This window comes from Neolamprologus multifasciatus, chromosome 3 (genome assembly GCF_963576455.1).
Source record: "Neolamprologus multifasciatus chromosome 3, fNeoMul1.2, whole genome shotgun sequence".
Classification (NCBI taxonomy): Eukaryota; Metazoa; Chordata; class Actinopteri; order Cichliformes; family Cichlidae; genus Neolamprologus; species Neolamprologus multifasciatus.
Genome location: NC_140441.1, coordinates 7,572,806 through 7,589,857, shown reverse-complemented (window position 1 = coordinate 7,589,857; position 17,052 = coordinate 7,572,806). Strand labels below are relative to the sequence as shown.

The window sequence follows — 17,052 nt, the reverse complement described above, 5'->3', positions numbered from 1 at the left end:
GGTAAAAGTGTTTGTGCTGATTTTGTTTTAAAGATATTAATAAAAGTTTAAAGGTCAACCATTAGTGTTAGTGATAACTGTTTTACATCAGTTTGTTTGATTGGGGGGTGGGGGGGAGTTTTACACCTGTGGTCCTCTGTCTTGTGGTGGAAAAACTGTTTTTTACACCTGCACAAATAATTTGTGTGGCATCTTAGAAATAAATGATTCTTTTGGAACTTTTAGAACTCTTATATTCTTAACAAATAATTCTAAAAGATTCTTCACACAAGAGAACGTCCTCGTTTTTTGTAGGTTAGGGTTCAGTATTTATTTAATTTTTTCTACTTTATTTATTTATTGTAATGCAATCCTTAAACTACGAGAGTTGCATACAGCGTTTGTGTTTTTGTAATTTTTTAATAAAGATTTATTTATTTTTTTAAAAGATACATAAGTCCACTCTAGAAACTGCAACCGCCCATCTCCGCGCACTGGGCAAGTCTACAAGGACATGGTCAAGATCATCCAACAAGAATTACTTTCTAATCCTGCTGGGAAAAAGAGAATTTGAGCTTTAGGTGGACAGTGGGACACAAAGGAACTGAACTTAATCTGGACAAGATCAACATGAGTCAAACAGTAGCATTACCTACAATACCACCATGGATACTTCCTGATGCAGTCGTGGATTTCACACTATTGAACAAACAAGGATATGGGTTTTATCTCACGTACACGTGCAGCAGAGGACAGGAAACAATAGAACATGTTTTATTGCATTGTCAAAAATATGATATTGAAAGAAGTCAGTTGATCAAAAAGCGATATGGAAGTGAAACTGGACGTGAAAGTTATCAGGCCATATTTTGGTTTTTAATGTAGACTCATTTGTTTGGGAGGAATTTTTTTTTTTTTTTGCCATTTCGTTCCACACCAGTTGGTGGCGGTAATGCTTTTATTTTAATTTTGCTGTTTGTCAACCGCCAGTGTTGTCAACTTAGGGACTTTGTCGCTATATTTAGCGAGTTTTCAGACCCCCTTAGCGACTGTTTTTTCTAAAAAGCGACTAGCGACAAATCTGGTGACTTTTTCTGGTATTATTGGAGACTTATATATGACTTTTTGACGTGAAAACGCGTATCGCTCTTACTCTCAACAAGCAGGGGTGCTGCCGTGGGCACCTCGCCCGTGCCAATTATGCGCTCACAGGCTGAGGATAGTCCTCCCCCTGCTGCTATCAGGGCAGGAGACGTGCACACGTATGCGTTCAAACGGCAAATGAAGCCGCTGCTCTGCTCTGCACTGACTGTAACGCAGTCAGTTCTTCTTTTACTCTTATGCTGTTTTGTGGACCACAAGGTTTAAAACTATTTATAAACACACACACACAAAGTAACTCCACCAGAGTGCCTATTTCGGGTCACTTTTGCCGGTCCAAGCCCGGATAAAGGAGCAGGGTTGGAATTGTGACATTAAAAAACAATAATTGCTAAAAGAAATTTAATTTGTAGTTCTAAATAAACTCTAAAGGCATTTAGGACGTTTTTTACTCAGTTTATGTCTCTTCCACAACGTTATTTCTCTCTCCAACAACAACATAGGTTACAATTACATTAGCATGACCAATTATGCAAATTAAGTGATGACGTCGTCATTTAGCGACTTTTAGGACAGCCAATAGCGATTCTTCTTACTGAGGCGTTGGCAACACTGTCAACCGCCAATAAGCGGGAGCATGTCAGAGAGCGGGCATTTTTGAATATGGCTCATGCGGTTTACGTCTGCGTTTGTCTTCTGCTGTCTGCAGCTTCAGGTGAGCTTCAGCTATCACAGAGTGTTTTCACACTAGCGGCGTTTACTCCGTTTAAATTGAACTTCGCTTCGCTTACCTCCACGATTGGGTCGCTTGTGCAGATCACTCAGGTGCAGGTTTAATGCCGGGCTCACACTGTGCGATTTTTTTCAGTCGCGCGATTCAGCTCCTGCTCAAACTGTACGATTGACTCGCAGGGGTTAGAAGTTCATAGGTCACGATGCAGGTCTCACACTATACGACCTGAGTGCTCACACTGTGCGTCCATAACATGAAGGTTATAACAGAAAATCTGTCGCTCGCTCTAACTCTGTCTTTCACTCACACAGACACACACCACCATCAACTTTGCTAAATTGCTAATGAAAAACATGATCAGGCAGCTGTGATTGAGCAGCAATGTCTATCCAACTATTTTCACGGTTGTTGTGATCGTGATAATTTGGTGGTAATTTGGCTTCTCGTTACCCCACGTATACTACACGATGCACGACGCACGATGAAGGCCAAAACGGTCGCACGACTCAAAAATCGGCTCAAAATGGGCCAAAAATCGCACAGTGTGAGCCCGGCATAAGACACTAAATGTGGAGGTGGAGGCAGGAATAGGAATAGACCTGCTGCTTGGTCTGTGGCCCTCAGACTCCACTCCACTATCACGGTGTTGTTTTTTGTAGCCATTTACTCCTTGGCGGGTTCCAAAATTGCGGTTTCGATTTTCCTGTACGACACTCATCAAGTTCCTCTACTGACCAAACGCTGTCAGACGTCAGATTTTAAATTTGTCTTTAAACGTTAGCTTTGTCTCCCTTCCTGACATATTTAAGGTGGTATTACCACAGTTACGACACTGTTACACGAGAACATTAACAGGTTTGAGGGGTTATTAAAACGCATAACCAGAGTAAATGAACTGCAGGTGTGAACGCACCTGAAGAAGACAAGAATCGCAGCAATTTACATTAGTAATATTATCCATATATTCATTTTCATTGATTCGGTATGAACACGTTCTGAGAATAAAGAGGAAAAAACAGTTGTATCGTTTGGAAAGTAAAGTAAACACATTTAATGCCGTGTAGCGCACAGTGTGGGTGATTGTTCTTTTTTTATTTTTTAATTAAATTAATAAAAATAACCTACTGCTTCCATTTCTGAAGTTTAAGATTTTCTTCAAATAAAAAAAATCTTTAGAACATACAAATTTAATCCAATTCAATTTTATGTATATAGTGCAAAATCACAACAATAGTCAACTCAAATTGCTTTATATTGTAAGCTCAAGACCACACACTAATACAGCGAAACCTCAACAATTATATAACCCCCTATGAGCAAGCACTATGGCAACAGTAGGAAGGAAAAACTCCCTTTTAGTAGGAACTAACCTCCAGCTGAACCAGGGTCAGGGAGGCGGCCATCTATCGTGACACGTTGGGGCTGAGAAGAGGAAGATATAGGACCAAGGCACGCTGGAAGAGAGCCAGAGATTAATAATTAATAATAAGGAATAATTAAATGCAGAGAGGTCTATACTGAGTGAAGAGGAAGCACACTAAGATAGGAGTCGGTGTTACCCAACTATAACATTGTTAATAAAGGCTCATTGAGTTTTGAATTAAAGTTTAGCAAACAGTTATTTTACTGTTTTATAAATGATGAAATAATCATCTTTAGTGAGGTTTTAAAGATTGTATTAAACTTCATGTAAATCGTTATTTTATGAGTTAAACTACATTAGAAAATACTACATATAATACAATGTATCACCTGATCAGAGCTGATAGTTATCTTCTGATAAGATCTGCACAGGGTTTCTGCTATTTGATCAAAGGTTTGTACATTAATATAAATGTGTGTTTGAGTTATGTTTATGATATAGACAGATTTACTGTGTGCTGTAGAGTTAAACAGTTACACTTTGACCTTTAACCTCTCTGCTCTGTGTTGTTTCCTCCTTCAGGGCAGAAAATCACAGCTGACTCTGGACAGGCCATCATTCTGACATGTCGAGTTCCAAACAACAACATCTTAACGGTAGAGTGGAGCAGAGCTAACCTGGAGCCAAAATATGTTTATGTGCACCGGGATGGGCGTTTTGATCCAGAAAACCAGCATCCATTTTTTAACAACCGGGTGGATCTGCAGGACAGACAGATGAAGGAAGGAGACGTGTCTTTGACTCTGAAGCATGTGACGATTAATGACACTGGAACATACGAGTGTCGTGTCGTCCAGAAAGGGACACGCAACAAGAACAGTGATCCAGTCTGCATAGTCACACTGAGTGTTGATCCTCCAGGTGAGTGAGTACAGTTCAATACCTGGCAGCCTGCATGGCTCTGCTCAGTTATACTAACTCACATGACCACAGGACAGCTAAACACACCGATTGTATTTGCAGAGTTCGCATGACGTTTGAATTATGCTTTACCGCGAAATCTGTATTGTAACCTGGTATGCAACTCCCAAAAAGTCCCAGAATTCTATTGTTTTCTGTTGCTTATAAAACATCAGGACACATTCATGTGGTAATCAACACCTAATTAACAGGATTAACAGGAGCAACGTCCTGAACTTGGAGAGAAACAAGCTAAAGTATTGATCCAATCGATTCAATACCAATAACCAATGCTGTCTCAACACAATCAACATTTGGATCAATCTGCCCACCACTGGTCAGGTTAATAATTTCTAGTGTGTGTAATGTATACATTGTAGAATAATAATACGCTTATTCATGTCCATTTATTTATTCAGTACCTAATATTCATGACCTGCTCTTACTTAAAGTTTATCATCAAAGCACCCCTATCTGATAACTGATTGATAATTTTACTGTATGACAACCTTCTTAAAGTTTGAAGAGTCATGTGATCCATAAAATGCCCCCGCCCCCTTTTTTTTGTTTTAATGTGGGCATGCTCAGAGCCTGAAGCAGAAAGTCCTTATCAGAGACATTTAACCATCATCATCATACCTTTTTTCTCCAACTGGTGTCTGAAATTAATTTTTTATTCTAATTCAAAACATTTTTTGTTTTTAAACTAATGCAGAGTCTGTGCAGAGCTTTGTTTTGTGCACCTGACAGCTGACACCTCACACCTGTTTCTCACCTTCAGGTCAGCCAAGAGGATTTAGGAAAGATGGATGTGGTGGACTGGAAGCTGGTCTATCAGTTCCTGCTATGCTTCTTGTTGCTGCTGCAGTTGTTTTTTGATCCACAGAGAACATGAAGTGATCACAGCGTCAGGATTCAGCTTCTCAGTGAACTGCAGCATGTTTGAAATGTCTCAGAGTCTCACGTTTTTGTTCTCAGTGTTGTCATTGAAATGTGGAAAGAAAACATAATCTGAGAATCAACAAATTAATAATCCCAAAAGTTGATTCTGTTCATCTGGACGTAGCGTTTTCAGTGGGACAAACGTTTGGTCATCCAATCTTATAAATAGTACATTTGCATAATGACTGAAACTAGCACCACTATAGTTTCAGTCATTATGCAAATGTAAAAGTTATATATATATATATATATATCCCCTTTCAGGAGATAGTTTAACTTTTTCACATCTTTTCAGTGCAAATTTAGGCTTCTTTACCACTTTTTAGCAGAATTTTTGTCTTTTACCTCTTTTCAGCAAAGATTCCAGATTCTTTCACTGTTTTCGGCACAAACTTCAGCTTCTTCAGCTCTTTTCAGCAGGTTGTTCTCCTTCTTCTGCTGTTTTCAGATTCTACTACAAGGCATTCACACAGCATTTTCGCAGCAAATGCAAATCTTCTAGTTGATATTTAAACTTCTGTAATACTAAAACCTGTGTGCTGTATTGTGACTGAATGCATTTGTAGCTCACTGTGATTATGCTGGATGGTTTTTAACACATATTGTGCCGTATTTTTAGTGATGGATGAATTGTCAGTAAAGGTAATGGGGACCATGAGCATTATCTATAAACTTGACAAAACTGGATTAAATGTATGTTTTTGAACTTTGTGAAGGTTTGTCCCTGTGAATATTAGAAGTTTGGTTAAACCAACAGGAAATTATACTTTTTAATGTACCTCTGAGGTAATGTCCAGAAAACTAATTTGTATCTTGATAAATATAGCATTTTATTGCATTTGTGTTTCATACCCAAAGATCTTTCCAACAAATAAAAAGCCCTAGCCATTCTGAGCACCTTTAAGTGTGCCAGGTACACACCAAGTGCATTTGAGAAGGGGCTGTAATGGGCATACAATGTCCATTTTAGATTAGAGACTGCTGGCCAGATGATGAAACATTTATTTAATAGTTATTGCCAACTCGATCAAATTAAATTTTACTTGTGCCATGCTAAATTACAACAGCAGGTGCCTTAAGGCGCTTAATATTGTCAGCCTTAGACTCTACGATAGTGACAGTGGAAAGCAAAACCTCCCTTTTAACAGGAAGAAACCTCGTTCAGATCCAGGTTTAGAGTGGTGGTTATCTGCATCAACCGGTCCGGGGTGACAGGACAAAGGACACTAGAAGAGAGCCAGAGATAATATAAAGCATCATGTATTATGTGGGGATTTTTTATGTTATGTAAACTTGACTTGTTGGTGAATAAACATCTCAATCTCTTGACTAATCTCTGCCTCAAGTCTCTTACTTGAATTCACGCATTACTGTCCATGCTAACAAGTAGTGTTTAGAAGCTTGTGCCTCACTAAAAGGTTTAGGATGACCAGTAGGAGGAGCCAAATAATGGAGTGAGTCTCTGCTTGTACAGAGCCACCTCACTTCTGCCTCAAGGCTTCTCCTTGAATCCAGTCGCTACTAGAAATACAAAATTTGGATATCATATTTATTTTAAATAGAAATCATTCATAGTTTTCACCAACACGTTCTTCTAAACGTTTCAGTGTCAGATGACTTTTAATTTCAAATCAACACAGGAAAAAAAATCGATTTTAGTGTAGACACTACTCCTGAAACAGTTTACATAATTTGTAATTTTCTGCTTATTAAAGAATAAAACTAGTCTTCATTTATAAAGTGACTGAATATACAGTGATGCTGAAAAGCTACCTGCACCAGTGACCTTTAAGATGGGATGTTTAAGAGACATCATGCATTGATAAAGACACCTTAAATCTCAGTTGCTGCTCATTGAATTTCATGGTGTTGTGTTAATCAGCACGCTGGACTCTGAAAGAAATTATTTCTTTTTGTACCAGAAAGTAGATTTTTTTTCTTCCTCCAGATGCTTTTTTTTTCCAGTGGGAAGAATGTTTCATTACTCATCGAAGTGACTTGTTTATTCTCAGATCAGTCATTAAAATCTGCATGTTAATGATCATGAAATGGACCTCCTGGCCAATTATTAGTCAGTGCCAGTTACAGTCATCATATAAATGTACAGCTTGTAAGGTTGTGGGGGTGTACTCTGGGGAGAGTAACCGAGTGTGAAAGGTGGTTCCAACTTTATTTTCCTGACTTTCAAGAGGAAACGACAGGCAGGTAAAAATTGTGAGCTGTTTTGATTCCAAAGATTAGATTGCAGAGAGTTGTGCAAAGATTACCAGCGTCTGGGGAAATGAATTGCAGGTGAGCAAAGTGGTGGCTTGATGACAGAAACTATAGAGGAAATTAGCATTGGTAAGTAGAACGCATAAACAAGAATACATGAAGCAATGAGGCCTGGTTACCACCATGAGGTAGCTGACGAACTGGTCTTAAATACAGCCTTGCTGACTGTTGTTGATGGATATTAGGTTAGTAGGGCAAGGTGAGGAAGCAGGGTTCTGTCCAGAAGGCGGACAAAGTTGAACATAGAAAGCCAGTGGAGAAACACCAGACACTCACTCAGATCATTACAGTTTCATGGTCAGCTCGAAAAACAGGACCTTATTCTCTGCCTTGGACCACATGACAATGTTTGGCTTGAGAGTAATTATCAAGACCTCTCTCTGGAAGGCCTGTTGTTTCCTGAGGTCTACCAACATCTGCCACTCTTTGAATGGTGTGAAAATACTCATCCGTTTCAGAGGAGGTTGACTCGTGCTGCAAGGCTTCAAAAATCCTGCTTGCGTATGATTGGCTGCTTCTGGCATGCAGTTTGGTATTACCTTACAGCTCTCCAGGATCTCAGCCAGATTTCTCAGCATTTGATCATGGCACCACCTGAAACAGGCCTGGATTGTGGTGTCCTCCAGATGTCTGCCTAGGTGATGTACCTGTTAATAGTATCATCCCATCTTGTCCAGGCTCCTTGGTTGCCCTGAGATATAACCTTAACATGGAAGCAGTCCAGGTCCCGTCTGGTTATCCCATCCACCACCATAGCCTACTGCTTTCTTGTGGTGGTTTTAGACCAGAACGTTGGTCCTAAGCCCAGGGCAGTGGTTGTGACTGGTTTAAATGGCCCTAACAAGTCTTCATGCCGTAGATCGGAAATGGCATGACCTAACTCTTCCTGTGGCTTCCATTTATGACCTGTACAAATGGGAACTTTGGCACTCCCGATGAGCGGGTCACCTGAATTCTTCAGTTCCAGCACCAGGTGGGCCTTTTCCTGCCTGTACCCTAAAGTGATGGATTTAAGAAGGAGCTGCAACAGCTTGGGGGCGATCGTGGCTCAAGAGTTGGGAGTTCGCCTTGTAATCAGAAGGTTGCCGGCTTAGCCCCAGCTTGGACAGTCTCGGTCGTTGTGTCCTTGGGCAAGACACTTCACCCGTGTCCTACTGGTGGTGGTCAGAGGGCCCGGTGGCGCCCGTGTCTGGCAGCCTTGCCTCTGTCAATGCGCCCCAGGGCAGCTGTGGCTACAATGTAGCTTGCCATCACAAGTGTGTGAAAAGGTGTGTGAATGGGTGGATGACTGGATGTAAATGGTCTGTATTTATATAGCGCTTTACTAGTCCCTAAGGACCCCAAAGGATGTGTAAAGCGCTTTGGGCTAGCCCCCTGGCAAGTTGCTGTTTGGCTAGTTTGGCTAGTCAGCCTGGGGAGACCAAAAGATACACAACAAGAGGAACATCAACACAGCTAAGGGGAACGAGACACAGACATAACAAAAAATCATACAGATAGAACAGAATACGACACATAAAGAAGGGAGCTTGGACGAAACTTTAAACAAAACCTAACTAAGACATACTAATAATACACTTGAACTTAACATTACGAGGAATCAAAAAATACAAAATACACTCAAAATGCAGACCCAGCCCCCTGACATTCACAAAACCCCGAGGCGACTGTGAAAGGCAGCAGCAAACAAGAAACCTCCCCTACCACAGACCAAACTCCTTCACTTGAGCGAAATTATTGTTGCCACCTCATGCACCACCTCATGCACCACATCATGCACCACCTTATGCATGCACTTTCTTTTCAAGACAAGAGACCACTGAGCTGTCTAGTGGCACTGGTTTTAGAGATATGCATAATTCAATTCATTTTTATTTATATACACAATATATATAGTGTGTTGCTAGTTGCCTCAAGTACAACAGTACAAAGAAAAAAGAGACTATCCCAACAGCCTTATGACCCCTTATGAGCAAGCAGTTTGGTAACAGTGGAAAAGAAAAACTCCCTTTTGACAAGAAGAAACCTTCAGCAGAATCAGGTTCAGGGAGGGGCAGCCTGATTGGTTGGGGTGAGATTAAAGAAAACATGGTGTGGAAGAGAGTAAGAGATAAATAGTAAATGATGATTAAATAAAGAGGTGAATAAACATGACAGAAGGAGAAACACAGCCTAAGTCTGTTGCAGTAACTAAGGAAGAATTCAGAGTCACCTGAACCAACCCTAATCGTGGGTTTTATCAAAAGGGTGAGTACACCTCCCAGATCTAAACTGGGACCTGTGCATGAATGTACATGAATTTATGAATAAAGAAGTACTGAATTATATTTATATTTTCTCTTAATTGTATTCTTTATAACTTTCCACAAAGAAAAGAAGTCAGTCCCACACCAGTGCCCCACAAATGAACCAATAGAGGAAGGTCCACTACATGGAAAGGAAATAGTTCTCACCTCTGTGTTTGAACCAATAGAAAGCTGGTGCTCAGAGGAAGAGGGCGGCCTTTACTTGGTGTCAGTGAGAGAAATGAAAAAAAGCTCAAATGAGTGAGAAGGACGATGAAGGAAACATCTGTGCTGTGTCTGCTCTGTAAGTAGAATCTCTGTGTTTGTTTGAATTCTTGTACTTTGACTGTCTGCTCTCCTGATAACTGATGATGGAGGAGAAGACATGAAAAACAAATCAGGCTGAATTCAAGTTCAAAACACCACGAGGACCAACTGCAGGTCTGAACTGACTCTTTATCTTTGCTCAGGAGTCGAGGAAACACAGCAGGCAGTGAACAGATCAAATCATTCACTCATTATATCAACACAGCTGCACAGTGGACACATGACTTTACTGGGTTATTTAAATGTAGTGGAGAGTTTGTATATAATCACACTGTAATTTTTGCTCATAATTATAACTTTAATAGCTGTTTTTTATATAAAAAGCATGATGAGTTCAAACTGTATGGATACATTTATGTCACTAACAAATATAAAATAAAAGCTTGAATGCTATTAAATAATAATAAAAAGGAAAGGTTACTAAATCATATCTAACAGTACAGGTGTCACAGAGATGTAGTGGTTAGCATCTGTGTAGGTTTTCTCTCACAGTTCAAAGACATGTTTGGTTAACTGGTGATTGTAAACTGACTGTAGGTGTGAATGTTAGTCTTTTGTTGTCCAAACTGTACTTGAAAGATGTTGCTGACATCTAATAGAAAGCGAGCAGATATATCAGAGAGAGACGTGTTTGTGTGTTTGTCAGCTGTTTGTGTGGAGTTGTTCTTTATGTTCACCTCAAATCAACCTGAGTGTCATTTCTCTTTAGTTCTGATCTCACTGCTGAGCTGCACAACAAACCAAGGTCAGTAACCTTCTTCTGTCACAGTTTAAACTGAGAAATGCTCACTGATATGACCTGATTGGGTTCATGTTTCACAATGGATCTCAAATATGAAACTACTTCCTGGTCATCCCGGTATCACATTAAACGGTTTTCCATTTTAACCCTCACAGCTCGTCTGACTGTGAGTCCCAGCAGCTCTCAGTTCTTTGAAAGAGACTTTGTGTCTCTGAGCTGTGAGGAGGACGACAGCTCTGCTGGATGGACTCTGAGGAGAAACACAAGCACACGGCAGAGGACTCAGTGTGGAGTTGAGTGGGGAACAACAGTTGCTTCAGCCAATTGTTCTTGTAACATCACCAATACCTACAAATCAGACAGTGGAGTTTACTGGTGTGAGTCCAGAGAGGCTCCCATCAGTAACATGGTTAACCTGACAGTCACTGGTAAGCTGAGTGTGTGGAGTTAGTGTTGATGAAGCTGTGTGTAAATGGATGAAATGCTGTAGTTTGTCTCTGTGTTGAGGTGGATCAGTGATCCTGCAGAGTCCTGTCCTCCCTGTGATGGAGGGAGATGACGTCACTCTGCTCTGTAAAACAAAGACCACTCCCTCCAACCTCCCAGCTGCTTTCTATAAAGATGGCTCCCTCATCAGGAAGCAGCCTACAGGTCACATGACCATCCAGCATGTTTCCAGGTCTGATGAAGGCCTCTACAAGTGTGACATCAGCGGTCATGGAGAGTCTCCATCCAGCTGGATCACTGTCACAGGTGACACACTCACCTGTCTGTGTTTCTGCAGCTTTCAACATTCATAATGTGACGACAACTTAATGACTGTGTTTGCTTTATTTTAGACAAACACACCACCACACCTCCACCTGGATCCAACTCTCCTCCTGGTTTCACCTCCATCACTCTTCCTCCATCGCCTTCTCCTCCTGTTCTCTCTGTGTTGTCATCTGTTGGATCAGCCTGTGTTGTGTTTCTACTGGTGTTATTGGTTTTGCTGCTGAGAAGATATGTTCACAGGAAACCTGAAGGTGAGACTCAGACCTGTCAGAATAATCTACACACACACATGATGTGTGTGTGTGAGAAAGAGATTTTCTGTGGGTGAATCACAGGTACCTGGTAACATCCAAACAAAATCCTAGAATTTCAGTCACCAAATCTAGAGGAGACTTCTTGGACAGCGTGATAGCACAATTAACTAAATAGAAATCCAAAGTTATTGTGAGATAATAAAATTTAAATTTAAATCTCCACAGCACAGAGTCTGTCTAGAGGTCCAGTTCAGCTACAGCTGCCTGTGTCACCATCAGTGCTAATACAATTTAAGGTGGTGGAATATTTACTGTAGATCGAGTCATTCCTCTCTGTCCCATGGTTACGGTGTCTTTGTGTTCCTTTTTCATGTTTCTTAGGTAATAGTTTCTTATATAATAGTTCATCATGTTTGCATTGGCTAGTACACACGTACAGTGGCGTGGGAAAAACTAGAAAACAATAAGCATGTAGACATCTGAATCAGGAGTCTGTCTTTAAAGTTTAACTCTGTGCTTACTGAGTCTACACTATGCTCGAGTGTGTGTTTGTGGTCTGTGGTTAATTTTACAGCTCTGCAGTCGTATAGTTTCCTGTTTGTCTTTTTAAAAAGTCACCTGTAGGTGTTGCTTCACAGAGCTCTTAGTATTAAAACAATATAAGAGAAACTGTAATTACTAATAATTTTTCTAACTGAAATTCAATCACTGAACTAAACTATTAAAGTTTGTCTTTTAACTTTGCATTGAATGCATTATATGGCTCCTTTAGAAACATTTATAATTACTTATTACTTATTGTATTCCATTAGTCGGGGTGACCGTGGCTCAGGGGGCAAGACACTTCACCTACCGCCTACTGGTGTTGGCCAGAGGGGCTGATGGCACAATATAGCAGCCTCGCTTCTGTCAGTCTGCCCCAGGGCAGCTGTGGCTACAATATAAATTAAAATTAAAATCAATGATCCACATGCTTTTTGTTTGAAGAGTTCTGCAGTAGCAGAAGTGTACGACCAGTTGCAATTACGACTTCTGTGTGTGGTTTGTGTACAGGGAGGGTTTCAATTGCAGTGGGTTCAACGGTGAGAACAGATGTCAGTTATGAAGAAATCATCATCATCAAAGAAACTGAAAAAAAGTCAAAGATGAGAGGTACAGCTGCTCTTTCTCGCCATCACGGTTCTTCACAGCTTTAACACAGGGTTTAGTTCAGGCTACACGCTAACATTAGAACGCTAACACACTGTGATAGGCTCAAAAATAATCTTTTAAAGAAAAACATGGCTGAGTGTTTGATCGTTTCTATCAGAGGCAGCAGAAGTGTATTACTTGAAATTAAAGGACACAGTGATATTGAGAAAGCACATGTTTAGTGTGATTCATAACTTTGCAATTTAAAATCTCAAGTTATAATCTATCAATTTGTCCACTTTAATAATGGAGGTCAAATATTTTAAACCTCAGTTAAAAACAATCCTGTTGAGTCAGGAAGTTTATAGATTTAAACACAATAAAACAGCATTATCCAATCAACATACGGCAATTCTGTGTTAGCAAACTCTCAGGTAAACTCTATAATTTAGCTAAGACCTCTCTCACAGCCTGAAATATGAGGAATATTGATATATCCGTGACCTACAACGCACACTTCATTTGAATGGATACTTTTGATTTTCCATTGCCAGATGTCAGTGAGGAGTTTCTACTTGTAAACAGCTCATTTAGTAGTTGTGTCTATTTTGCCTTGTGCATACATTTATCAGTCAATTCTTTATGTTTTTCTTACTCTGGTGAAAAAATTATAAAAATGTAAATATATTTCTGTTTTGTTTGGCTCAAATGTGACACATTAGCAGTCATCTTTAGGGCCACACGTACACCTTAAATGGGTCAGTCTCCTGGTGTGTTGTGACTTTTGGCAGTGTGATAACTGAGCTACAAATCTAGAAGTAGCCCAGATAAGGCTCAGATGGGTGTTCTGTCTGGAGTTGACACACAAACAACTTGAATAAATATGATATGTATATGTGTATAAAGAGACAGACTAAAGACACCAAGCACTCTTTTATACAATGCATTAATCTGGCTTCAAGTTGTTCATGTAAAACCACAGCTGCTACTTCCCGTTCCTGTTTAGTTCTAGTCTGTACGCTGATGAAACCCTTCACCACAGAGAGTCCTGGTTTGGCCGTTGACAGTGTTCGTGTTGTGAAAATGAGTTGTGCACTGATGTGAAGTGTCAGATGACACTGACAGAAACTGGCTGCTCTGTGGTCACTGCTTTTCACACAAACACATGAGGTCTCTGTACTCACATATTTTTCATCAGAGGCTTTAAGAAGTGAAAATAGAAAACAGTGAGAACCTGCCGCTAATTCTAAATGTTATGACTTCCGCATTAACAAAACCCTCTGATGGGCAAAGGGTATACTAACACTTTAATGTTTTCTGATTTTTTTTATAACAATATGCTAACATCAGCCTGTTTTTGTAACAACACATTGATTTTTGACCTTTGCATACTAGAATTGTATAGTTTTTTTTTCTTTACCCATATAATTGGAATTGGCTGAAACCTTTGGTTTCTATTATCTATAAAAACTTCAAGAACTTGCAGTTGTTGTATTTAAAGAATAAACAATGTGTTGTGCAGCTCTATTAAGGCCCTTTCATATGATTTATTATTTAATATGGTCAAGGCACTAATAATGAAGGTTAAGGTCAAATACTTAGCCAACTCACATCCTCATGTTCTCCAAGGCCTAGCATAGTTTTAAAGTTTGAAAAAATCATCTCCTTTGTGTGAGAAAGAACAGGACGAGCACTGTCAGAGCTACAAACAGACCTCCAGCAGGCAACTGGTTTGAATATCTCTGACCAAACAATCAGAAACAGACTTTATAAGGGTGAGCCTAGGGCCTGACCTCCTCCAGTGGGCCTTATACTCACTGCTCAACACACCGAGTCCAACTGGAATTTGCCATAAAGTGCAAAATTGGCAGGTCAATCACTGGTGCCTGGTGCTTTTCACAGATTAGAGCAGATTTACCCTGAACACCTTTCACTGGCATGACAGGGTCTGGAGAAGCTGTGGAGACTGGAATGCTCTCTTTAACATTATTTTGCAACACTGGTTTGGAGGTGTGTCAGTGATGGTCTGGGAAGGCATATCCATGGGAACACACAGATGTTTACAGGCTAGGCAACAGCATTGACATTATGTATTGGTATTTGGTTGCATTTGTGGGTTTTATGCCATTGTTTTTGTAAATCCTTTCAAGGTGACTCAGGTTGGATGGTGATTATCTGGGGAAAACCATGTTTAAATTGTTCCAAGTCTGGGCTATGGCTAGAATGCCCTATAACATAGAGCTGACCTTTAGCCACCCTGGTGTTGTCTTTGCAGTGTACTTAGGGTCATTGTCATTGGAATATTTTATGTTACTGCACTGTCAGCCAGCAACCAGTTTATCTCAGACTAAAATTAATTTTAAACTAAATAAAAAGATAATAAAACCAGCCACTAGCTATCAATCCTTCTATCCTTTTGGGCTAGAGGCAGGGTACACCCTGGACAGGTCGCCAGTCTGTCTGATTTAGTCTGATGTAGAGCTTTCAATTAACCTATCCCCAACAAGTGCATGTTTTTAGACTGTAGAGGAAGCCAGAGTACCTGGAAACAACACACAAAATTGGGGAGAACATGCAACTTCCACACAGGAAGACCACAGTCTGACGGTAGAATTGAACCTAGAACCTTCTTGCAGTGAGGCAACAGTGCTAAACATCCTGCCACCAACCCTCAACTGCAGTTTGTATTATGGCAGTTTAACAAACATTAACTTAACTTAAATAAATCCGCTCCTGTTGCTGCTTTATTGGGGCATGGGTGCTTTCTTTTACACAAAACTGTAGCGTTTCACTCAGCATATCACAACATTTTCATTGATTATCTTAAAAATGGATGGGAAATGGAAAACACTGTTTCCTTTGTATCATTTCATCAACTACAGCTTACAGTAACTGTGATGTAACAGTTTAACTTTAGGTTTTTGTGTTCATTTTGCAAGGTGTGAAATGTGGTTAAGTTTTGGGCATGCTCAAAGACTGCAGAGTTGGGTTCTAGTCTGAGACAAAAATTTCTGTGTCATTCAGCCTTAGCTTTACCTTGAAAAAGGTCTGTGATTTGCATCTCAGCTGGTTCCCAGTAAAGTCTGAACTGGGACTGTGTGTGATGCAGAGAGGTGGAGATTGGAGGTCTTGATTGAACTACAAAGCTTGTAATCATGTTTCCTGTTGTTTGAACTGTGTTTGTTTGTGTTCAGAGTTTAAACCAGAGCCAGACGTCATCTACTCTTCACTGAAGTAGTCCACCAGTCCAACCACTGAAGTCCAGCTGCTGGTCTCCAACTGGTCCCCCCAGCACCTCAGACCAGAGGACATCCACAGATTTTTACATGTTTTATGTCTTTTGTCTCTATTTAAATATGTATGTTACTGTAAAATCAACAATAGGAAAATAAGTATGTTAATATATTTGCGGTCATCAACATTTTCACTTATATTTATTTTATCTTTATGTCTTTTTGTATAAACAAAGTTCTCGATTGTTTTCCTTATGTGGTTCTGTGGGTTTCACCAAAGTGTGAGATGGAACATTTAAGTTGTTCCTGTCTGATTGTGGTTAACTGCTACACTCCTCAATGATGCCTCTATGGAGACTACCTTTATGTATAGTGAATTAAAAAACAAAAACACCTGCTTTTTTGTTTCTCAGAAAAAACAAAATTGAAGAAATATCATTGCGAGGCATTTAAAGTCCAACATCTTCCTCTAGTGGCCATATATAAACCATGTGTGAGGATGGTGTTAATGTAAAATGTCAATCATAGTGTTCCAGTCAGTCATCAGTGTGTCTCTGCACAGCTGTAATTAAAATGTGTTCAGAGGGCCTCAGTGTCTGAATGGTTCCAGTTCAGCTCCATAACAGCAGCGTCCCTGGTTTGATTCCTGTGTTTCAGCTCATATCTGCCTCTCTCACTGAGGGGGACGTCCACTACATGGAAAGGAAATAGTTCTCACCTCTGAGTATAAACCAATAGAAAGCTGGTGCTCAGAGGAAGAGGGCGGGCTTTACTTGGTGTCAGTGACAGAAATGAACAAAAGCTCAAATGAGTGAGAAGGACGATGAAGGAAACATCTGTGCTGTGTCTGCTCTGTAAGTAGAATCTCTGTGTTTGTTTGAATTCTTGTACTTTGACTGTCTGCTCTCCTGATAACTGATGATGGAGGAGAAGACATGAAAAACAAATCAGGCT

The 17,052-nt window shown here is 40.1% G+C and overlaps 2 protein-coding genes across 2 annotated transcripts; both read left to right on the top strand.

Annotated features, from left to right (window-relative positions):
- Window positions 1-1,717: 1,717 nt before the first annotated feature.
- LOC146521362 (myelin-oligodendrocyte glycoprotein-like) lies at window positions 1,718-6,609 on the top strand. The gene is made up of 3 exons (XM_085155364.1): window positions 1,718-1,795; window positions 3,759-4,097; window positions 4,918-6,609. Exons 1-3 carry the CDS (start codon window positions 1,744-1,746, stop codon window positions 5,013-5,015), a joined length of 489 nt encoding a protein of 162 aa, XP_085011490.1. The 5' UTR covers window positions 1,718-1,743; the 3' UTR covers window positions 5,016-6,609.
- A 3,251-nt stretch (window positions 6,610-9,860) lies between these two features.
- On the top strand, window positions 9,861-15,737 carry LOC146521361 (high affinity immunoglobulin gamma Fc receptor I-like). The gene is made up of 4 exons (XM_085155158.1): window positions 9,861-11,134; window positions 11,214-11,459; window positions 11,546-11,731; window positions 12,788-15,737. The coding sequence occupies exons 1-4, from the start codon at window positions 10,786-10,788 to the stop codon at window positions 12,928-12,930; spliced, it is 924 nt and encodes a 307-aa protein (XP_085011284.1). The 5' UTR covers window positions 9,861-10,785; the 3' UTR covers window positions 12,931-15,737.
- Window positions 15,738-17,052: the final 1,315 nt, after the last annotated feature.

What these genes read in the sequence shown, in the direction of transcription:
- LOC146521362 (XM_085155364.1), top strand. Translation starts at nt 1,744, where the DNA reads ATGGCTCATGCGGTTTACGTCTGCGTTTGTCTTCTGCTGTCTGCAGCT. An exon ending in TCTGCTGTCTGCAGCTTCAG is followed by an intron (nt 1,796 to 3,758) that starts GTGAGCTTCAGC and finishes TTCCTCCTTCAG; the next exon opens with GGCAGAAAATCACAGCTGAC. An exon ending in ACTGAGTGTTGATCCTCCAG is followed by an intron (nt 4,098 to 4,917) that starts GTGAGTGAGTAC and finishes TCTCACCTTCAG; the next exon opens with GTCAGCCAAGAGGATTTAGG.
- LOC146521361 (XM_085155158.1), top strand. Translation starts at nt 10,786, where the DNA reads ATGGATCTCAAATATGAAACTACTTCCTGGTCATCCCGGTATCACATT. An exon ending in GGTTAACCTGACAGTCACTG is followed by an intron (nt 11,135 to 11,213) that starts GTAAGCTGAGTG and finishes CTCTGTGTTGAG; the next exon opens with GTGGATCAGTGATCCTGCAG. An exon ending in CAGCTGGATCACTGTCACAG is followed by an intron (nt 11,460 to 11,545) that starts GTGACACACTCA and finishes GCTTTATTTTAG; the next exon opens with ACAAACACACCACCACACCT.